We start from the raw sequence: 24005 nt of genomic DNA, 5'->3' as shown, positions 1-24005 counted from the left end.
CTCACCTTTATTCAGCACTTAAAAGTGTGAGGAGTCTGTGGAGAACCTTCTAAGTATGCATGTCTTCACCACGACGTTAAGCGCTCCACTTTGGGACACATCGCAACATCTTCAGCCAAGAAAATTCTCGGGGACAAATGTACGTGGACCGTGGCCACATGTGTCGCTATATTACGGAAAGCAAGGCGGGGCGTTGCTGCAGAAGACGGCTGACCTCGGTGACCGCGTTGTGGGCGGTATATGTGCGTGAAGTTTTTATTTGCTTATTCATTTATCCCTTTTCTGCTACAGTGTATGGTAGCAAACCTTTCGCGGATCTGTTCCACCTTCCTGCTCATCCATTCCCATTATATCTCCCTCTCTGGATATGCGGAGATCGACGTGACACGAGATGCCGTGCGGTGAACAGGAGACTTCTTCGGCAATATTACGCAAAATGAAATTACACTATTCAGTTTTTTATCTGTGTTCGCCAGAGCTGCCGCCGACGTCGTGAGGTTTCTGGTGTGCTTGAACCGGAGGCGACGGCTGCGAAGGATGACAAGCCAGGATGAAGAAGTGCGCATCATTGATGTTCTGAAATCTACCATAACGAACAGCACTTCCCAGCTGAATACGACTCCGCCAGTCCTTCCCAACACAATGAGTATCAGGAGCACAGGTGAGCTGCAGTTGTAATGTTGCTGCATGCAGAGTAAATGCATAAATGTACTTTTTTTCCGTCTTTTCCTCTCCTTTATTTTAGCAGCCATACGAAAAAGAATTATTTGGCTTCGTATGTTTCTCTGGAGAACTTATTTGGGACGAAGTGGTAGGGGCGCATCAACTAGATTTCTTAATTGCTTGGACGCTCTTGAATATCAACAGCCAACGCCACTGTGAAATTCTAGTGTTGTGAGCCGGCTTTAATGTCCAAATTTCTACACAGTAAAAACACTAGGGCGTGTATTCTGTAGCGATTCCTCCCGTTTGTACTATGACACTCTTATCCACCGTTTACGGTCGACGTATCCCGTTGGTAACGTGGGCGGAGCGCCATTCTCACCACTCACGAAGCGCAAAAAAGCCCTGTCATTGGAATAGAATTGTTGCATTATCCCGGCCATGGTCCCTTAGCTTTATCAATGTAAAATTCTCCATCGTACTACTTAATAAGAGGTGCACCACTGCTATAAAAATAAACGTAAATTATCCTACAATTTTAAAAAATTAGTATGCTATAGCACAGCCTACTTCAATATTTTTTTACAACACAGCCGATCTCCTGCAGATTTCTTTCAAAAAGGAAAACAAAGGAAAAAAAGTAAATGATGCAGAACGGAGAAGAATGATTTTGGGTTGCATGCCACTTTTTTACAGGCTATCAAATGTTCACGGGCAATCGTTCAGGGACGCCTCAGAAAAATGTAGGACATACATTTCTTAAACGCGGGATGTTTCTTTAGAAAAATCGGCGTGCTTCTTATGGCTCTGAGAATCATGAAATCAGTGAAAATCAAAAACCCTATACACAAAGATCTGTGACAGTTGCGTCAAAGTGTACTTCAATCTTGCTCTCTGGCTTCTGACAGAGATGTGCTTCGAGGACACAACCATGCATGACACCGGTCTCCAAAAGGAGTTGACGTGGCCAGCAACTCCTACTGGAGGAGTAGCCATACCACAGGAGACATGCATTCAGGGTGAGCTAGTGACGTTCTCGTGTTCTTAAATGGTGTATAAATATTCTTACGCTTAATGTATGTACAAGTACGCCGCGCAGAACACCTAGAGACTCTGTCGTCAAGGTTGAAAACTATTGCTTTACACCTGTCGACACGCCCATAAATTCATTTTAAACTCTTGTTTCCTACTCTGCAGCGGCATCGACGGTTTCCTCTCCTTCCGCCTTAAACTTAGCTATTGCGGTGCGTTTGCAGCGGAAGTGATAGGCTTTTGAACAGGTGACATTAGTGGAAAAGTTTCTGTATCAGTAGAGACATTGCACGTGCATGAGGTTTGCAGCCGGATGCGTTGACAACAAAGTTACGTTAGATACGCGTCGCGGGTCCTCTACCCTAAGTATTACCTTTTAGTGCGATAGCTCTACTACTCCAAGTACAAACCCAGAAAACGCCTGGTACAATAAATCTGACCTTCAAGCTCAGCCATGGTCAAACTAGAACTTAGCCTGCCACTCCCGGCGGCTGCTGCGTACGCCGCGCACGCGTCCAGTTTCATTGGCGTATCTAGGTTAACTCTCGGGTTCACGCTTAGCGTTACGACGTCATAGTCGGCCAAAGAAGAACCTGGTTAAACCATCGAATGCCTTCTTTTGTTAATTTATTAAGGCGAAAGTTTTAGGTGTCTATGTTGGCGTGGGCCCTTGACGGTGACCTTTGTGAAACTGTGAGCTCATGCAAAAAGTGCGCAGATTGACATCACATTTCTCAGGGAGGTTCGTGTCAACAAAGTAAATTAGTGGCTTTGATAAGAAAATTTTGGACATTTCGGTCTGGGTGGGAATTTAACCCGGGTTTGAGGGGTGCAAGACGAACATGCTTCCTTGAAGCCACGGCTGCTCCATGGTTCAGGCTTACTAAAGGTGTTTATAATGCGTGTGTGATCCCACTTGTCACTTCGCAGCCGCCTTGCTGACTAAAGTCGTGGCGTAGTTCGTGCACTAAGACAAATGAATTAATTCTTGAACTTTGCGAATAAATGCATTAGCGTTCCAGTTACGTTACAAAACATCGTTCTATGCATTCAAGCACAAAAGTTAGTGGAGCGCCAAGGCATTTCTCCGCAAAGTTCGAGAATTAATAGCTCGAAACTGGTGTAGTCCTGAGAATCCACCTTTTGCATTGCGCTGTGGCACCACCTTAGCGGACTCCGCGAGAAACAATATGTATGGCGTCGGGGCCCCGCGGGACGCATAGGCACGCTGCAAGAAGCGAGCTGAAATGGGTTTGTGCATTTGTCAGTCGTTGTAATATTCGTTTTGTGTGAGTGGCCACTTGTTGGAAAGGACGCCTAGGCCGGAAATGACTCTGGTGCGGCTTACTACCGCAAGTCGTCGATTTATGATGACGGGATTTCGTGCAGCTACGCCGACAAAATCAGTCACCGTGCGATGTGCCTCTGAACGAATACATCGCACCGTAACGCGATCGACACAGCGCCTACACTTGTATTCCTGCTATTCATGTTTATTTGTACCGAATATAAGTCCAAACATGCTTCGGAAGTAGAAATGCATGAACGTGCAGCACTCGCCAGCCGCCCACATCAAGTTTAGGCTGGGGTCAATTCCGCTCAGTGGAGGTTAGCCGTATCGTATATAGCAGCCGAGTTCATGCATTTGCCACTGTTAGAGCTACACTGAACGTACGCTAATAGGATGATAAAAACTGCTTTTATAGCTTAGTCTTGACCACAGTGGCCATAGCTCTTTGAAGGGGCGACACAGCGCCCAGAGCATTTATGCAACGCAAGAACGGCGCATTTGTTTACATCGGCACGCGTACGGCCACCGCTCGCTGTTCGCTTCAAGTTCAGTAGAAACCGTGCACCGCTCACACGAAATAACGAGGAAATGTTCAAAGCATATATGAGCACTTGTCATGCACATATCAGAAGCGATCACACTGAGACGAGAAGGCATTAACGTCCCGGGCACATCGAAAACGGCGACAACGACCAGTTAGCCGCACTGGCACGCGAAAATGCCGATACCCGCCGTAGTCGCGTGCCAACGAGCGGTGTTGTTGCTTACAATGCAGTATAGAAAGGGCCATCACTTGTTGCCTATTTAGCATAGGAGGCAAACTGTGTTTTCGGTAACTACTAAATCTGGTATAGCATAAAAATACACTATCCGTAGTTGCACTTCGTTCATGGAAGCGCCAGCGACTGCGACCAACAGCCTTCGTTCAAGAACGGTGCCTGTAGCGCGGTATTAGCACTGCGCCGTGTCGCCGCTTCCCACTCTGTGTGTGTGCATCGGACTATGCTAAGAGTGGTTTACTTCAAGTCGGTAAGGTCAGTACCGAACTATATAAACAGTTTCCTTCATCGTACTTGCTTATCCTATATTTCAGGTCCGCCGGTAGCGGACGAACTCGTAGCCTGTGTTAGGCCTAATGAAGCTGTTTGAACGAAATCGACACTGCCCCAAACTTGATTTGGAGGGCTGTAAAGGGCTGGAACTCGTGCATATCAGCGTCGGAAGCACGTTTCGACTCAATTTGAGCGTCAATAAATACATTCACGTTGTCGGTGCTATGTTCTCACTCGGCGGCCTCTCGCACGGCGATCAGCACTCTGGTGTTGTAGGCGTCGTCGGCACGAAAGCTTATCACACTACGATCACTCGCTGTCGTTGGTCGCTTCTTCGTTATACTTCTTCGTATGACAACTTCTTCGTATGACAATATAGGTCGCCCACTGGCACAGTATCACAACTACAGCCGGCCGAGCGTTGGCGCTGGCGTGAGGTCGACTTCTGACCGATATCGGTGTCGTGTCGGTATATATTGTGATATACCGGACGTTAACCGAATATCGCTGTGAACAGCTGAAGTTTCTACCGAAAAGCAGCGCAAATATCGCGTCGTCGTCGGGCAGAGCGCCGAGAATAAAGTTCGTGCCCTCGACGACTATGCTGCATACGCGCGCGTCGTCAGCTGCACGAACCACCGACGCCGTACAAAACGTTTTCGGCGCTCGCCGCTAGGGTACAGCGCATGCGCACTCAGGACATGCAAAAGGCGGATTCGTTCCAAGTGGATCCGCCTTGCGAACTTCAGGGCTAGAATTTGTAAATTGCGATATGGGCCAATAACCTAATGAGTTATTTTTTGTTAATTAATCGATTATGCATTTCAATTTTTGGTGCAAGTAATGTCCGCCTCTTCGAGTAGACGAGCTGATGAACTAGAATCGTGCTATCTGCCCGAGGCAACCTTTAAAAATGTTTGAGTGTTTGCTGAGGCTCGAGGTCTATATACTTCGTTTATTACGTTATTCGAGAGAAGAACAGCCAAAATACAAAAGCTGGGGAGGCGTAATAATACAGGGGACAGCAAGCTATGTCAGCTATCACGCGGTAAGATACAGGGGTGTAAATCACTAAGCTGCGCTGTTCGTGCGCAATTTATTAGCAAAAAAGTTTCCACGCTAAGATAAGGGTGCAACCGAAGTGGCAGCACATTAAACTTATGGCGTCTTATGAGAGCAAGGAGGAATCAAAGCTTGGATTAAACGACCAGAAATGAATGAAGTACTGTCAACTGATAGATTGATGGCACATTATGCATCTGTAGTTGAGGCTATATTCTTATGGCAAATCACTGCACACCATTATTCAAAAGCTTCCTTTTCCGGGCGTCAGCTACAGCGCCCACAGTCTCAACCGCGCTCGCCCGCTCATGGCACATCAGTCAAAAGAATTACAGTGAAAACGTTACGCATTCTTCTCGCATTTCTGCGAGAGACAGGACTGAGTCGGAACAATTGCCGGCCAGGTCTGGCAGGCTAACCCCGCCTGTAGCAACATCACCACCACCACTCGCACCATATTACAAAGCAAATAAATGTCTTTATTTCGGTAGTAATTACGCCAAGTAAAAAAACAGCTGCATAATCTGTGATTGATATGGGCTCAAATAAAAGGGCTCAGCGCCCGTACGTTCATCGGTACGGTATGTGATCGCGCTGCACACGGTTGTAGGTGCGGTTCTAATGCCGCGCATAGGCTCAATATCGCCTCCCTCGGCAGCCGGTTCTATAGCTGTCTCAGGGTCTGGTCGACGATGTCGTCGAGCACCTACCGACGATGAAACGGATGCTTCCTTGGCATAGGATCCATTTCGAGGGAACAGCGAGCTGCAGCCCTAAAAAAGAAATGCAGGAAGAATCCGTGGCTATCGATAGTCCCAAATTATGAAAGAAAACTTCACGACGTAACACCCAAGCGTGCACATTTCGCTGCCTATCACACTTTACATAGTATCACTGTCCATCACTTCTTCTGTGCTTCTGCTCAGCTGCTAAAACAGGATGATGCCTAGCACAAGGTCAAGAGTATATATTGCAGGTTCAGGTGGCTGCATTTTGACACAGGCGAAATGCTCAATTTAAAGGCGATTACACATCAATTTTGGAGAGGAGTAATAAATCATAGGTTGGTGACGTCAGGGCCTGGAGCCCTTAACTGCGCTGTCTGTCATAGCCCAAGTTTAACATAGAAGTCAAGGCTAATCAGCTAACATCACCACCATGATCAGCACCAACATTTCCATAAATTTATGAGCCTCATAGAAGACACACTCAAGTGTATGTCAGAATACTGTACAGCACTATACACGAAGCACATAAGGATTGAAGATTCTAACTGGTTTTGAGTCAAATCTGTTCAAATCCTCGATTTTGCGACATTGATGCACGTTCGGTGCAGTCACTGCACATATAATACGAAGCCAAGGTTGCGGTGTTCGGTGTCCAAGCGGATTCTGACGCCGTTCTGTAAACATGCGAATGCGGCCTCGCCGTATGAAGCGGACTGCGGCTCAAGAGCAACAGTCCGTTAAAATTCCGGTGAAATTTTGCTTGTTGTAAAACTTCATTAGCCTCTTTTTATGTCCACTGCAGGACGAAGGCCTCTTCTCTCAGCGATCTCTAAGTACCCCTGACCTACGCTAGCTGATTCCAAGTTATGCACGGAAATGTCCTGATTTCATTAGCCCATCTAGTTTTGCGGCATCCTTGACAGCGGTTCCTTTCCCCTAGCACCCACTCTGCATTTCTAATGCACCACCGTATATTTGCCCTACGAATTACGCGGCCTGCCCAGCTCCAACTTTGCCTCTTAATTTCAGCATTATCTTTGTTCTCTGCATTATGATCTTGAACATATTCTTGCACTTTCTGGGTAAATGTCCTCAATCGTTGCAATATGTCCCCAGCGTTGCTGAACAGGCCATTGTTATCGGCAACCTGAAGGTTGTTCAGGTATTCACCGTTGATCATCACTCCTAACGCTTCTCAGTCTAATAGCTTGGAATATATTTTATTCTAAGCATGCAGTGAATATCATCGGAGAGATTGTGTCTCCCTGCCTGACCGCTTTCTCGATAAGTATTTTACCACTTTTCTTGGGGATAACTAAAACATGACAAGTTGGAACTATTACTGAGGAAGAGTAGGAACCCGAAGAGTTGCGGATACTTGCGCTGTGGCTGAACTTAAATATGGAAGTAACACATAAATTAAAGAATGTTGTAGTTGTAAGCCGAATGCTGCAAGCACCAGGGCCTTGATGTGACGTTCGTTCAGTCTCTCAGTACAATCCATACGATATACACTTCCACCGCTAATTGCACACAAATGTCGTAGCTTGGTCAAAATGCACTGAATCAAGTAATCTAACTTTGCGCCACCGGCAGAGTGCAAAAGACAGCGTAATTCTAGCGACGTAACTACTTATCTTGCTGATACGTCGCGTTTGAGTGACCGCGTTTAGCGTCTTGTACGCTTCAGATTGTTCACGTCCCGATACCAGGCGACAGTGGCCGTTTTTTTCTGCCTTTATGTTCACCTCGCTACTGCGCAGCAGGCGCGGAGCATCGTAGGACGGTCGCCGGCTGGAAGAAAATTCTTGGGCTGAATTCACAAACGCCTATGAAGGGTCTCTTAAGTGAGAAGATGAAACTATAGAAAGAACATCGCGCGAAGCTACTGAAAGATGTTAGTGTCATGTCGTCATTTTGCCCAGGACTGATGTAAGTCCGGGGTTTAGAATAAGCATCTCTGGTCAATCATAGGACGACGATGGCTGTCGTCTGCTGTCACTTTTTTTCTCTCGTCTGTAATTACCATGGGCTGTTGCCTGGCTTTGTGCATGCAAAACAAAAACGTAGTGGCGTCTTTATGAGCGTTATGCTGCGCTCGTTTTTACCAAGAACGAAGTGCCACCAGTGATACACGTCATTGTGGTTATAAATATAAATGTGTGTATGTGTGTGCGTGTGTTCGGATGCATGGACAATTATTCGCGGCGTTCGTAAGATGTATATTATTTCACAGCATCACAATGGTGGTATGTGTGTGATTTTATACGCCATTTCTTTTTAACAGCGAACGTGTTTAAGCCAGCCGTAATTTGTGGTTCGTATCAAGAAACTATCAAGAAATAAAATTTCTTGCCGAGGCAGGATTCGAAGCTGCGAATTTCCGGTCTCAAGGCGAGTGTCGCAACCACTAGGCCATACAGCCACGCTTGCATGAAGAGCATGCATTTATGGGAAACATATGATGCTTGCTTGCTTGCCTGCCTTCAAGAGTGCCTTCTACCCACTATGGGGGATTGGCCAAGAATATGATTGTGTTCGAGCGTCGTCGTCTTCGTCCACAGCTGGCGCCTTCGCACGCGCTCGTGCTCTTCGTGGTGAAGAGGTTTTGCGCGTTATGAGAGGGAGAGAGAGAGAGACGCATTCACGGAGCGGGTCTGCTGGAACGCGTTCTCGGCATTGCAACGCGGTGTCGGTATTGCAAGCTGCGCTATGCAACGCTCAGTGACGGCCGTAAGTCCGAGACGCGCAAAAATAAATGATCATCATCATGACTAATAAGATGAAAAGATCGCGCGCACTTCCGGAAAATGCTGGGCTACGATCGCCCAGCTTCGCTGTTTCAAGCGTTGCAAGGCCGAGTGCAAGGTTAAGCGTTTGTTTCGTATGTCATCGTACTCACGACCCACTTCAAATCATATCATGAATGTATGTCATATATATACGTTGGCTCACACCGTAGGCCACAGGATGAGGAAAAGCGTGGGCACAGACACTACGCCGCTTGAACGTAGTGCTGAATTGAAACAAAGAGCTATACAATAGAAGGCTCGTGCTAACAGCACGGAATACGACAGCGAAGTGTGCTGCAGCAACAACTTTAGATAATTAGAAACGTTTGGTTGGTTTTTCGTTGTTCCATTCCGCATGGAAAACTATAGCCTAAAAAGCGTTAGGAAAAATAATCATCTGCAGCCCTATGAGACAGAGAAAGCTCGAACTAGAAATAAAATGAAAAAAACTAAAAAAAAGCCGACAAAAGTGCTCAAAACACATCAGTGACAAACTTGACGGTTTTGATGGACACTGCACTTCTATTTGCTAAGAGCCAATGGAGTGTCACGACCAGTGTGAAAAGTCAAGCTATTGCGCGCATAAAGAAACAGCCTATCAGGCATTAGGCAGAAGTTCGCAGCAGAGCATTAATGTTACTGCCTTCCACAGCAGCGCACGCCCAAAATAATTATGCCCGTAAACAGCTCAGTGCGATTTGAGATGACAAATCACAGCGTGCCATAAATATATAAGCACCAGCCAAACTCTGTTAGCAATTGTGGCTTCTGGCCAATCGGCCGCAACAGCGCATTCCAGTGCTTACCCGCGCCAGCTCGAGCGGCGTAGATAAACACAATTATGTTAGTAAGACTGCTACCCCCTATCGTAAAATTTTTTTCTTAAGTCGGCAACTGCAACGGCTGTTTAGGTTTTGTGAATCTACTTACGCCAACAATTGCCGGAAGTACTGAAGTTCGAACCTGTGCTGCGATTACATACATGCTTTTAAAGTGTAAGCTGTTATGGGCTGATTGTAATATGCCGTAATATGTTTGTAATATGCCGCCGCCGGCGGCTCCCGCCGCGTAACCGCTATCGCCGCAAATGCGAAACAAGTACCCGATTCCCGCCGGGATCGAGCCCGCGCCTGCTGCGTGGGAGCCGGATAATCTACCACTGAGGCACGCAAGCGCTTGCTATCGGGCCGCTAATAATACCCTTAATTAAAACACGCAGGGGGAGACGACTCCAGCCTCCGCCAGTATGGTGGCGTCATCTAGGTAAGATACCTGCAAACGCAGCGTCTGCAGGCGCAGACGACGATATGCGATTGAGACGAGGCACGCAATCAGCGTGCTCCCGAGGTGCCGAGCCTCCGCCAGTGTGGTGGCGCCATCTAGTTAAGGTGCCTGCAAACGCGGCGCGCCCGACATGTAAGTTACAGTTGTAAGGCTTCATCTGGCTCAGCATACTGCTGTGCAGAGAGCATTACAAGCCTCAGCTAGCCGTCGACGCCGGGCAGACAGTTCAGATCATTCTTGTCAAAACGAGGCGAATAGACTGCTGCGAAGACCCTCTTGTGCGTGGTGCCCAAATTGGAGCTACTCTTGAGCCGCTCCACCAGCTTACGCTGTGACTGTGCTGCGCGTGCCGCGCAGGCCTGTGCCTTTTTTTTTCAACTACAGCGCTCGTCCTGGCAGCGGCGGGCATCGCAAGCTTGCTGATCTTACGAACAGTTTTTGCTTTGTGAGTACGCTGTTCTCGTAAGGTTTTTCTTATGCCAAAATTTGATCGTAAGTTCGCTTCGTGAATTCCACCCCTGAAAACGTTTGGACTAAGGTAACAGCGTTGACGTATTTCCTCTTTGCTCGAATCTATTACCAGACACCACCCGCCGTTGTTGCTCAGTGGCTATGGTGTTGGGCTGCTGAGCACGAGGTCGCGGGATCGAATGGCGGCCGCATTTCGATGGGGCGAAATGGGAAAACACCTGTGTACTTAGATTTAGGTGCATGTTAAGGAACCCCAGGTGGTCCAAATTCCCGGAGTCCCCACTACGGCGTGCCTCATAATCAGATCGTTGTTTTGGCACGTAAAACCCCATAATTAAATTAAAATTATTACCAGACACCGGACCGGCAGAATGACCTGCATACATAGGACAACGTCGTACTGTGTTTCCTGCAGACGCGGTTGGTGGGCCGTCTCTCCCAGTCCACTCCCTAACGGTTAGACCTTGCTATGGTGCACTCGACGAGAATAGGAAAGGCGTTAATGAATTCACAATGGATCGCTCGTGGCATACCGCACCGTCGGACACGGTCGAACATGACCTCTAGCAGGGCACGGACGGCGATGCGCCTAAACAACTACAAGCAAATCAGACGCACACGTAAGAAAGAACAGAGAAGAGAGAGAGAGGTAGGGAACCACAGAACAGAGTAGCCAAGCGGCGCGTATGGTGTCACATGGATCTTCGCAGTCACCTTCCTACCCCAGCCTGCAATGTGACCCAGCAAGGCAAGTCAAGAACAACGATCACGGACAGGCGCGGGAACGCAGCTAATGGCAGGGAGGAGGAACACACGTGTTTGGTTTCGCACCATAGAGCCTGGTCACGTTTCTCGTAAAAGGGCCGGCAGACGCACACACGCACGGGACCAAATAAAATGTCTGAGAAGAAAGGCAAGCGTTGTTTACTTTCGTCCTCACGGAGTTGCACCACGAAGTCCAATGCAGTCTAGTACCTGTTATAAATGCAACCACTCTGTAATGTTCGCGCTGGACTGATTTCATACTCGCCAGCACAATAGTTTCAAGTGGATAAGCACCTACACATTTAGGTGCCGTACTAAAAGCCTGGCACACACAGAGCACTCCTGTACCATCACGCAATAGATCAGCAGCAGTGCTGTTTAAACTGTGGACAAACGAATGCGTGTAGCGCAGTGGAGACGTAGTGTGCGGCAACGTCCGGCGACAGACGGTGGTGGGCACTCAAGTTCAAAAAACTTTTTTTTCTCGCTTAAAACATAAAAAAAACATCCGATTAAATTTTCTGAATGAAATGTTGCAGTGTTCCTCTACCAAATGGATCACGTTGCATACTTTTGTTTGGACCACCGCAACGTGCAATTTAGGGCTGAACACATTGCTCCACTTGGAAATTTATCAAATTCATTTTTTTTTCTCGCAAGCTTAAAATTTGACGAGTACGAAACTACTTTCAGTTGCTTGTTTGAATACTGGGAAACAACATCAAGGTGTTGTAAAATATAGGAAACTTGTAAACAATTTTATAAAATATCTCTACTATATTCATATTGAACTGCACTACCCCTTATATTGGGCACAAAACACAGTACAAATGCTCTTTGAAATATAGACGAGTTGCCACGAGAAAGACGATGAAGTCAGGCGCTGTTAGCGCGAGCGAGTGTCTTGAGCATCTGTCGACGGTATCGTAATAATATTTGTGCGAAAACGTACAGTCGTGAGCAAAAGTATACGGACCAGGGGTTGCGCGAAAAAGCCAATTTTCTCCTCTGCCTATGAACGTAACTTGAAATTGAGCACTGCAGTCTAAACTTGGCATTGCGAACTTTTCAGTGTACTCATTAATTCCAGTTTATGCTTGTTAATTACGAAGAAATTCCATTTTTCCGGCGACCCTGTGGTCGGTATACTTTTGCTCACGACTGTACATCGCTGCCAGCACTGTTTTAAGCAAAATCCGTAGTTGAAAAGGATTATTCACTGGTCATAAGAAGGTTTGGCACACTTTTAGGTTGAAGGGAACTTCATTCTGACCTTGCTTTACCCACCTTTTTTCGTTATTTTCACCGGACTCCCACGGACTGACTCGTGTTTTGTTTCGAATGCTCCATGAAGTTGAACTTCAATGTAAGGCAATTATTTATTAGTATAATTTCTCAAAGGAGCGCTTATAAAGGTTCTCGTTCATCTCTATTTACAGGAGACGGTCAACCTGCAGTGCGGCGCTGCGAAGGCAACTTCACAACGGGGGCCTACTGGGCGAACGTGCAAGGAACGTGCGAGCGTCTTGCGTCTGAGAAAACCTTACACCTTCGGAACCTCTCTCTGGCAAGTGGTCTCCACACTCCTTAGCTGGAATGCTTTGTTTTGTTTTTCACTAATCCAGCCATTCTGTGAAATATTTCAACGCGCAAGCACTCTTCTCTGGCAACCAATTTGGTAGCCACATACAGAAAATTGCTAGTTTATTCGGTTTGATTCAAGCGATTAGACTGCTTCACACGTACAGTTTCCAGCCAGTCTCAGCTACCCCATAATTAATCAATGACCATGCCCTCATGCATTTTATTTATTACATGTGGAGTTTTTTTCTGTATTATAACTTATTTCTGTTACATTGCGATAACTGTCATCACTAAAATGAGAGTTATGAAAGTGACACCTGTTATCATACAGCCACCACACAGTCTGACAGTAGGTATGGGAGCTGAAATTTTCTTGGGGTATTACGATCAAGGAACCTTTGTTGCCAGTTTTAAGGCATGAATTTGTTCCAAGCGTTCTGGAAAAACAAAATTGAAGGAGGATGATTTTTTTTAGATAAAACGGAACCTTTTACTAAGTGTTATCTCACCTATCCAGCTAGGCAGTTTGCTAAGCGAATGGTGGCGAAGCCAACTTTTCTATTCCCCTCCCGCGCACACAAATACCACACACGCGTGCGCGCACCTGTTCACACGCACCAATAAAATCACAATATGAAAACAAAGTTGGGAACAAGACTCCCATGGCGGAGCAGAAGTATTTAACGCATGCGCCATGTTTATTGATTAATACGGAAACTATGGGACGATATAACGTTCACTATGCTCACAAGGATCCGTAGTAATATGGAGAGACCCTGTAGCACCCTATATTTACGGCAACATTGAGCAAACTCTCGTTTACCAATGACACCAATATTTGATATTTGCCGACTTAAGGAAAGTTTTAATGAAGGACATTTTCTATAAACACGGGATCCCGTGTATTCTTTCCAAAACCAGGAGGTGGTGACAAACGCAACCATGGTTCTCAGTGCCGAACGCCTCCAAGAGCTCACTGCTGACAGCGAAAGCCTGGGCGCCCAGGACGTGCTGTACGTGGCCACGACTCTCGAGAACATTGTCTCCGCTGGCGCCATCGAAGTCGAAGTAGGTAACTCAGGTCCAGTCTGCCCTGCTGAGTGGACGTCTTTCTTTGTACTAAACGCGATAGCTTAGGTAGACTGCACTCGGGAGGGGTTTTAACGCACCGTCATTTTTGTGGCTAATGATGCGCCGCGTGCTGGAAAATTCAAGGGTGGGCCTGGCCCCTCTTCGCTTAGCTTTTGATACAAAAATGAGCTTAATTTCATAGTTTGGATTGGAAATAATTACTCTCATTGTTGTGATTGATAATGATCAAATGGACCGGTAAATTGATGGTTATGTCATGTGATGAGAATCACGGCCACTTCTCCCTGACCGTGTTAGCACCCGATGAGCCGAAGGTTCCTTATTAATAATGTTTAAGTATCAGTTTATTGCTATATTATGGCTTATGCAGCGTTCGCAAGCAACGTAGATCCCATATAAGTAATTATATCGCTACTGACTTGGTGACATGCGATTGCATGTGTCACCAGAACCTTTATTGTGACGGTGCAGAATGTCTTGCCACTGTCTTGTCATATGACTAGCGAGGTAGCCTTCAACGTGACGAAGACCTAGTGCGTGATCCACCTACAATACTTCTTTCGAGCCGCCGCGAACACGTATTAGTAGAACTGGACTCCGCCGGCCCAGAAGTACTCTTGCCCGCCAGCAGTCTGCGAGAGCCTATTATAAATGTTTTCAAAGATATATGTTTTTTGCATCAGTTTATTTTGCAAAGTTTTGTGCATCACTTGCGCAAGGTTCACGCAAATATTCTAGTCCCATACTTTATGCCTAAGGTTCGAGTAGACAATATTAAATGGCCGCCATACCTCTATTGTCACGGATTAGTATAATTTCTACTAAAATCGAGGTGCTTCTTGATATAGAGAATGTAGGCGCATTGAGTATTCTTGTCGTTTATATGTATTTTGATTGGTGAAAGTTTGGTCAAAAAGTCACAAGCCTGCGCGGCACACGCAGCACAGTCACAGCGTAAGCTGGTGGAGCGGCTCAAGTGTAGCTCCAATTTCAGCACCACACACAACAGGATCTTCGCGGCTAAGCCTCTTCGCCCCGTTTTGACGAGAACGATCTGAACTGTCCGCCCGGCGTCGACGGCGAGCTGGGGCTTGTAATGCTCTCTGCACAGCAGTCTGCTGAGCCCGATGATGCCTGGTTGTAACGGCGCACGTACCTCTACGATTCGCTACCTCAGCAGCGGTTCGTACCTTGCGAGGAGACGCCATAACGTGTACCGAAGAGGTATCCAGAATACGTGGCCCACATCTCACATCAGGATCGCGTTGATTGCGCGCCTCGTCTCAATCGCATCTCGTCGTCTGCGCCTGCGCACACTGCGTTTGCAGGCACCTTAACTAGATAGCGCCAGCATACTGGAGGAGGCTTGAGATCGCGTTGATTGCACGCCTCGTCTGAATCGCATCTCGTCGTCTGTGCCTGCGCACGCTGCGTTTGCAGGTGCCTTTACTAGATAGCGTCACCATACTGGCGGAGGCTCGTGTTGTCTGCGCCTGCGCACCTGACTAGGACGCGTTTACAGGGCATTTTTTCGCTGCATCATCGCAAGCGCTTGAGTGACTCAGTGGTAAAGTATCCGACTCCCGCGCAGCCGGCCGGGGTTCGATCCCGCCAGGGACCGGGTACTTTTTTTAGCATTTCCGGCGATAGCGTTTACATTACCCGGCGGCGGCGCACACCATCGCGAACCGAAACGGCTATTGGAATGAGCTCATAACAGCTTACGCTGTCAAAAGCCACCCTTTCGCCCGAAAGGGAACACATCGATTGCAATAACAAATTAGCAAACAGCTATACTAAGTAAGGATAGTAGTTTCATCGGCCGTATAAACTTGGAAATTTTCGCTTACTGAATAAATTAACAAGCATTGTGTCAACGCTCACAGGCCTGCATGAACACATCACACTTGATGACCGCGGACATCCGCTGTCAAAACGCTGGCGTAAGGAAGCACGGCAGCAGCAGCAGCAGCAGCAGCGAGCGAAGTGACCTCCGTGCTGTGTATCGCTTCAGCGCAAACTGAGCGACGAGAACACCGCACGCACAATGGTATAAGCCGCCTGCACACCGCTTTCAAGATTAGACGCGCGCGACCACGCGCGGCCGTGCAAAGTACACAGTTGGTGCTCGAGTAGAGCGCCCCCCCCCCCTGCCTTCCCGCGCTGCCTTCCCGCTTCCCTCCCTGTGCGCGCGAGATTGAACCGCGATGCTCGGTTTCCCATGCACGCGGTCGCGAAATAGGCCGTTGCTGTCGGAGAACAACGCCGCCGCCCTCTTCAGTCCCCCCCCCCCCCGGCCTTTCGCGCAACGGATGACTGGGCGTTTCCTTTCAGCTTCCTTCTATTGCGGGCGCCAGATTAATCGCTGATCACGGCGACGGCGAACATCACGGCGACGACGACGGCAGAAATGCGCTTGGAGTGTCCATATAATTGCTGTCGCAATTAACACGGGATGGTGTGGGGCCCGAGGATAATGCATATAAAATCAAATATTATCGTTTTGGAAGAACGCGTTACGAGTTTATGGCCATTTACAATGTTACTTTTTGTTGTGCTCTTACCTCCCTCTGCCGGACATGTTCTGGGGCATTCCGCGCGGGTGGCGACAAAGAAAGGTAGAAGAGGGTTGAAGGTTGTTGTGCTACTACATAATAAAATTTTCCACGTTAAATTTTATTACGTGTGGAAGCGTATATGTTTTACGTTGTTTTGGGATAAGAGGAGGGAGCACTGTTTTGTCCCACATAGTTAAAGTAGAGAGCTTTTTGTGTTATTGTTTTCATATCACCGTATGTTCCAATAGCTGAACCACCATGTTGGCGAAGTACCTGCAAACGAGTGTTTTAGGAGAGATATCTTAATGCTCGAAATTAAAAACCTGGTTTAGAAGGCACCTTTCGCTCCATTTTTTTTGCCGCTCAAAATTATACCTGTGTTTTTTTAGAGGTCTATTACTGTCCTGGGTGTTTATTTTTCAGACAGCAACGGACATTGCATCAACAATCGACCACGTATTGAAGGCAGACAGCCAGGCACTTCAGCAGTCTCGTTCTGGCAACTCCACAAACAGGTACGGGACGCCAGGAGCACGCCGTGAAGTCGGTTGATGAAATGGTTAAGTGGATCTTCACTGATCTGCTTTCATGCGAATCCTAATTGTCCATACAAAACGGCCGAAGCCTACCTCAAACTGTTCTTCACCACTTGAAGATGATCGGCGTTGCACGAGATTGCGCATACACCACATGTTTCTATTTGTTTATTTCAGCAGAGTGTTTAAAAAAATCGCCAATGTTAAAACTTGTTCTTCCGAATTGTCACGCCAATTTCCAGAAGAAGAAAGAAATGCAAGCGTCTTCAATCACAATGCTCATGTTTCCAAAGAAAAGAGAAGGTAATGAACTTTACATTCACTGTAGGGCATATGCTACGTTACAGGAACGAATCCGCATAATACTGAAAACGATTATACTGAAAAAAAATTGCGGGACTGCTTTTGGCTTTTGTTTCGAAATATACGTCACAAAAATCTGCTACAAATGCATTGGCCTAGCAGGTAATATAGCGATGTTAGCGAGCCCCTTTCTCCCGTGCTGACGGCGACTCTGAAAGCCGGCTCTTGTGAGTGTCGCTGATGAGAGGAGACTCAGGCTGTAAAAAAAAATTATGGGGTTTTACGAGCCAAAACCACGATCTGATTATGAGGCACGACGTAGTGGGGGACTCCGGAAATTTGGACCACCTGGGGTTCTTTAACGTGCACTAAATCTAAGTACACGGGTGTTTTCGCATTTCGCCGCCATCGAAATGCGGCCGCCGTGGCCGAGACTCAGACTGTAGTAAATGCGGTTCGTTTATTGTAGGATGCGCACTCGGCGCATTCCGAAATCCACCTCCCCAGTCCCTCCTCTCAGGTCTGCTTAAAAACCCCGCTGCAAGGGATTCCTCTCCCGTACATCCACGGCTGTCTCCAGCAAGGGTTACCACCATCCCACTGTCAAGGCATGGCACAGAAACGCCTGCAGCCGTCGCGATGTAGGACCACCGTAGTCGTCGGGCCATGTCGCTCACCCGAGTCGCAGTCCGTGGCGTGCAGTCGAAGTCCTAAATCGGGGTCCCGCCGCATGTTGAGTAAACGATTGCTTCCGCCGTTGCACGTGTCCTCCGCAGTTGTTGACACCCTCCGAGGTACGAGGCGCTGACGGAGACGTGCCGGCCAACACTGCTACGTGAGTTCGAGGGCGCGCTTCCAGGTACACCACGCCGAAGCAAGCTGCGACCAGTGACGACCACAACATTCCGTCCGCAGCTCGGTTTCTTTTATGGGAGTCACCAACATCGACGTCTGTTTCGCGGTATTCACGTATTGTCACACGCATCGCGCCGCTCTGCACAACAGGATGCTATCCCTTAGATTTTTGCTAACCAGAAATGACTTCACTACTCGTACGCTTCAATATCGTAAATTGAACATGCTTCCTAAAGTAAATAAACAGAAATGTTGATTAGTGAAAGTTCCTTATTAATTTTACTGAACATTGCGCCTTGAGTGTAATGTCCGCCTATTGAGGTATTCTACCAGATATGTCGAATCGTACTAATGCTGAAGGCGAACTTTTCTCAATCTCTTGCAACTAAAAACAGATAACTATATAATAAAAACGATGTATCATTGCGCTCTCTCTATTATAAGAATTGAGTCATCCTGAGAAACGGGTAAATAAACTAAAAGCATGTCCTCAGGTATACCACAGTGTTTTACTGAGTTAAAAAGCAAAACCCTTTATTGAGAGGAACCTTTAGATAACACGCACGCACGCACACACACACACACACACACTCACACATACATGCACATACACGCACACACAAGCACGCACGCACACGCACATACCATATCTCTCAGATATAGCACACACACAGACTAAAAGAACACCCACACATAGATAAAGACATGCCTAAAATTTCAAGGAGCTATGAATGAGGCATGCGCGTCATGCTATTCATGATACAGAATAATTTCAATAGCTCCCATTACATTATATCACGTTTTCATACAGCCGCAGACGTTCAAAATGTTTATCGTCTAATTTTCATTATTGCACGAACTTGGGGCTTAAATCAGATGTATGCTCTGAGCAGTAACTAAACTTTTTTGTTTATTTTAAGGCAACGAATGTTAAAACTTCTTCCGCATTTGTTCAAGGAGACTATATATGCGTTGTACATGTGCTTGAATGTATATGTAGCTCACGTGGGCAACTTTTTCAGTTTGATACTTGAGTGAAACGTAAAATTAGGGCAAAGAAGCCGCACTGCGTAGATGAAAAAGAATCATTCATATCTCTCAGATATGAGACTCCGTGAAACCAGGAGGTATCAAGCTGTGGGAAGGAATACGAGAACGAAGCAATGTTGTTTCATTACTTACCCCTCATTTTCTCGTTGCTTTTTGAAACTTGCATTTTCTTTATCCTAAAAGATTTGCTGATAGAAATAGCAAGAAATTCTTACAGTGAAAGAAAGGAGAAGTCAGCGGAGTTATTAAGATGGTAATATCTGGTTTATACAACATTGCCCTGGTAAGTGAAAAAGAGAAAAATAAAGTTGGAAGCAGAGAGAATAAAACACCACAACTAAACCCAATGACATCAGGTCTTTGTTTTATGAGAATGTTTCTTTTCTCAGTATTGAATAAGTGCACGAGATACCCTTTATTTGATAATTTTTTAGAGCTTGTCGGTTTATGCTTGAACCATATATTTAGTGCGTGATGCGTAATCCAGTTTTTATTATATCAGCTCCTCAAGATAAAGGTACACGAAAAATAGGCTTCAAAATCATTCAATAACAATGGATGGCTAGCAATGAAAGTAATTTAGTTTACTCAGCACTCATTTTGTGCTACGTAATGCGAACAATTCTAGCTCATAAGACGCAAGTGTACTATTACCATAACCTTGCTTCCTCACTCAATAACAGTAGACAACGTTCTCATCGGGCGCTTCTCGTTCATCGCTGGCTTAACGCAGAATCCTCACAGCCGTAGAGGACGCCTCTGCAGCGCTCTCCAAGGTCACTTTTATCATCAGCGGCTCTGTGGCGCTGGGTAAGGTGGGTAGCGCAGAAGCTGCTCGAGGCATCGCCATTCACCTGCGAGACAATTCGACGTACAACTTCAGCGACCCGGAAAACCTGACCAGTGGCACAGACGCGGCTTTCATGCTCTCCGAAGACAATGCTTCCATGCCGCGCCTTGCCATTGGCTTGATGCAAAGCAGCGCACTGTTCCAGGAGATGCATCGAAGTGACAACGAATCTGAGGTCGAAATAAACGACGGGAATGCGGGCTCAGCATACGAAGTGTGCACCTCCGTACTCCTGGTGAAACACGACTTGGATGACGGCGCGGCAAATTCGACCAGCAAGGATGCCAGATTCAGCTTCTACTTTCGGCAGACATGTGTAAGTGTTCTTTTAGTGCTTCCCATTCCACATTATAAAAGTAGCCTATACTCTCTGGCGTAGATTGGGCACCACTAGGCGTGTATTCATGATTATAGATATGCTCAGTGGATACACATACGTTCGAAATAGATAAATATCAAGGGGGACGATATACTTACAGACAATCATAGAAGTAATATTATAAAACGACTCATGTTTTGGTGTTGCTATAGTTCGAAAACAAAGCGACAATTTTCAAGCTTACGAAAAGAAAGTAAGAAGAAACGTCTCTCGCAAAGCTCATATCCTAATAACAATGTCTTCTGCATGTTGTCAATGTCAGAATATGTCTTTTCAAAATAGCAAGAGGTCCGTCCAACGATGAAAACTCCAAAACGATCAGCTTCTATGCGGGAGAAACACTTCAAATCACTCCCGAGATATTTGTGTGCCAAGTGCGTCTTGAAATACTAATGACAGTTTGTCTTTAGAAGTGAAAAATCCCTGTTGTTTTCCACTGGTACCCTTTTTCAAGTTCATGAGACCGTCACACCAAGAACTTGGAATCAGGCGTGAAATCTTGCCATTTGCAGTCGGCCAACATTTCGAAACATTTAGTTCGCTCTTATTGTAGAGGCCATGTTTTAATATTCAGCCGTTTTTATTTACACAGCATGCACTTGCATTTTTCCGCGCAGATTGAATCCGAAGCTTATTGTTAAATCATTTGTGCGCCCGTAGTTCAATAAAAAACTTCAGACAAACTGTATCATTCTGTCGTCCACGGATGCGCGCATCCATGATATTCTACTATACTAAAGGAGTATGTGTTAAACTAGAAAGCTGTTTCCAAAAACTGCTGATTTCTTTACTTAGCGACCAATAAAAGCCCTTTCCTAGCGTCTAACTCTTCTCCGGTTATCCTTTCGAAATAGACAACACTAGGGAATCATCTGGCATGAATGTAATGGCACTGTTGTCTTGATGGCATTGTTTAAGTCAGTAGGGGGTTACTAGCTATTCGCCATGGAAATGTTAGGCGTGTTTTTCTCTGCTGTGTGCTGATGAGCAAATTGCAATCTGTGTGGTGTTTCTCACGCTCTTGGATCGTCACGAGAACAAAAGCTAGAATTCAAAAGCGCTCACAGTATTTAAACATTGTTTTTATTTGCTTACCCTATTGCTTACCCTATTGTTTTTTAGAACCTTCCGAAACGAGGTGCCAATAAGTGGCTTCTTAGATGTGCAGACAAATTGTTATCGCTTAACTAGGGAAGTTCACTGCTGAGAAAAAAAGAGGCGTCTGTGCGCGCCTGGCGGCAAGCACATCGGATGGCGCGCCCCGCGCGAGCTTTAGGCGTCGCGCTCGTAATTTCGAGCTCATCAGGCACACCCCTCCCACAAACCGGTTGCCAACCCCATCGACGGCGCCACGGGCCACAGCAAGAGTTGGACCCGGGCCCAGGAGCCGCAGCAGCCTCGCATTCGTATAAGTTATCGCTACCCATAAACGTGCGCTTGTGTAGTTCAAATCCAGCACTAATGCAGCTCCACTAACGTGAAACCTGGAGAAATGGGAAGCAGTGATGCGCCGGTGCTGGAGTAGCATTGGAGGGAGGAGCAATCGAGCGCTTGTGTGATGGTAGCGCCCTCTCTTGCGCTGCGCTGGTACCAGTCTGGTGTTTTGAAACAAATCCGAACGAGTTTCTGCTAATTAATACGCTTAATGCTTGAATATCCCAGTCCTTTAAATTACTCTGAATCATGTTAGCTTATCTTGAACCGGTTTTGATCAATTATGTACTTGTTTTGACACTGTTTTGAGCACTTGTTTTGGAGCGTGATCACGATGGTCGCCGACGCCGACATTCCGGACCCCTAAAGTGCTTTAGTGCTTTAGTGCTTCACAGTTGAAAGAAATTGTTTCTGTGTACTGTCGAATGGCGTCATCAAATTGCTGATATCTCGGTTCTAAGGAAAGGAATGCAAGCGAGAAACTTTTTGATTGAGGATAACCGCTTTTCTAAAGGTAAAAAGTTCTTTTTCGTATAGGCCCGCCACGCTATCACCACTGCATAAGTTTAAAACAAAAACTTCTGAATGTTAATGTCTGCAACAAGTTACCTACTTACCTTACTGCCAATCTTACAGTTCGGGACTAGGAAACAGGCCGATCGTATTTGTCGCAGCGCTTTCATTGAGACATGGCGGTACCTACCGCAAGAAAATAGAACTGAGCAGCTATACCCGCGTTAAAACTAACGATCATCCCCACAGAACTCGAGCGTTGCAGTCACTGCGCCATGGTTATTTGTGAGAGCAAACGGATACTACTTTCAGTGCTAAACCGTCCTGCTACATCGAAAAACGTGCCAAATTAACATAATTAATAGTGTAAAACTATGTACATACTGCTTGAACCCAAGAGAGATTCATCGGATGTAATGCTCGACTGTAGTGAATATATGTGACGCGAGCAGGAGGTTGCGGACGTAGATCAACATGGTCGTCCGAACACTGCCTTTATTCGTCATCTTCCTCTGCTTCCATGCACGGACCATCTGTGCACCGTCACACGTTCCCCCTCCCCCCAAGAGTGCGCGAGCAACAAACATCTGCGGAAGCAAGAGGACGCTGATAAACGAAGACAAAAAATGCGCAGTAAGTCCAATGTCTGAAGATGACTCTGTAAGCCTTGGCAACTTCACAGAAAAGTTTATCTGTCCGGTGACGTCTAGCATAGCTCTGGTGGACGAGCCTGACTATTGCGCTCCGGACGATATGCGCATGCCCAAATGAGGAACGGTTTGGACACATGGCAGCCGTGGGAACTCAGTTGTCGCTGCCACGGTGTCTCCTGATCGAACGTGCGGTGGACTGGGTGGTTGCGGTGATATCTCTGTTGGTCCGGTATCCCAGGAAAGCGCCCGTGTCCTTTTCGTCGTTGTGCACAGCGTTGTCGCAGGAATCTTCGGGGAGGGAGCAGTCCTGATAGGTTGCGCTGAAGGTGTACTCGGCGACGTTTCTTTCTTGCAAAACGTCTTAATCGTTGAGTTTGCTTTGGGTTTAGTTGCCTTGCGCACTGACATTTTCCTTGTTGCAACTTTGCTTTCGGTGCCGGTCTCCGTCGCTGTCTGTGTCGAAGTCGTCGTCGAGACAGTCGAGGTTGATATTGGTGTGACTGATTTCGATCTTTCAGAGGTGGCTGCGACAGCTGATGATGTAGCACTGATTCAGGAATAAGCCTGATATATCTTTGGCAAATTAGTGTCGCCAGCGGCAGGAAACTGACAGACTGCTTGCGTTCGTGTAGCTTAACTGGTGGCGAGGTCAATCTGTGAGGTTCTTGAGAAGCCACTTCTAAGGCTGCCATCCATGTGCCGTCGTGCTGAGCGGGGCATTCTGTTAGGTGGTAATGTATAATATCAGGTGCCCTCGATGCCTCTGCAATGTCAGCACTTTGCTGGGGTTCAGTGTGCGCGGAAGGGATTGAAATATGCAAAGTAGCTTGAATTCGGTGTGCAAGCTGCTCATCCGCTGCTGATGAAGGTAAAATGTCGCGAAGTGAACATACGATGTTGGTGGTTTGATTGTGCTGTCCTGGTGGAAAATAAGATGGCTTAGTTTGACTCGTTCTGTTGATTGCGTCCATGCAGCCTGAAATTCCAGGCGGGCGATTATTGGACGACGCCGCAGTGGAGGTGGCTGCACTACGTACTTCCAGTGATTGGTCTGGCTC

At 46.7% G+C, this 24005-nt stretch overlaps 1 protein-coding gene and 1 long non-coding RNA gene across 2 annotated transcripts in view; one reads left to right on the top strand and one right to left on the bottom strand.

Moving 5' to 3' along the window:
* Positions 1 to 1630: 1630 nt before the first annotated feature.
* Positions 1631 to 13753, bottom strand: LOC125942290 (uncharacterized). Its single transcript, XR_007464970.1, has 3 exons — positions 13643 to 13753; positions 12585 to 12704; positions 1631 to 1687 (listed from the first exon to the last, which is right to left on the bottom strand). It is a non-coding gene; the product is annotated as an uncharacterized LOC125942290 (long non-coding RNA).
* Positions 13651 to 24005, top strand: part of LOC119437349 (adhesion G-protein coupled receptor G2) — a 33766-nt gene continuing 23411 nt past the window's right edge. Inside the window, exons 1-3 of the mRNA XM_037704392.2 lie at positions 13651 to 13792; positions 16798 to 16889; positions 19852 to 20284. Of these exons, the coding sequence (XP_037560320.1) occupies positions 13667 to 13792; positions 16798 to 16889; positions 19852 to 20284 (651 nt within the window). The 5' untranslated portion in view covers positions 13651 to 13666. The remainder of the gene's footprint in view (positions 13793 to 16797; positions 16890 to 19851; positions 20285 to 24005) is intronic.

This window comes from Dermacentor silvarum, chromosome 1 (assembly GCF_013339745.2).
Source record: "Dermacentor silvarum isolate Dsil-2018 chromosome 1, BIME_Dsil_1.4, whole genome shotgun sequence".
In the NCBI taxonomy this organism is placed as follows: Eukaryota; Metazoa; Arthropoda; class Arachnida; order Ixodida; family Ixodidae; genus Dermacentor; species Dermacentor silvarum.
This window is presented reverse-complemented; position numbering and strand designations above follow the sequence as displayed.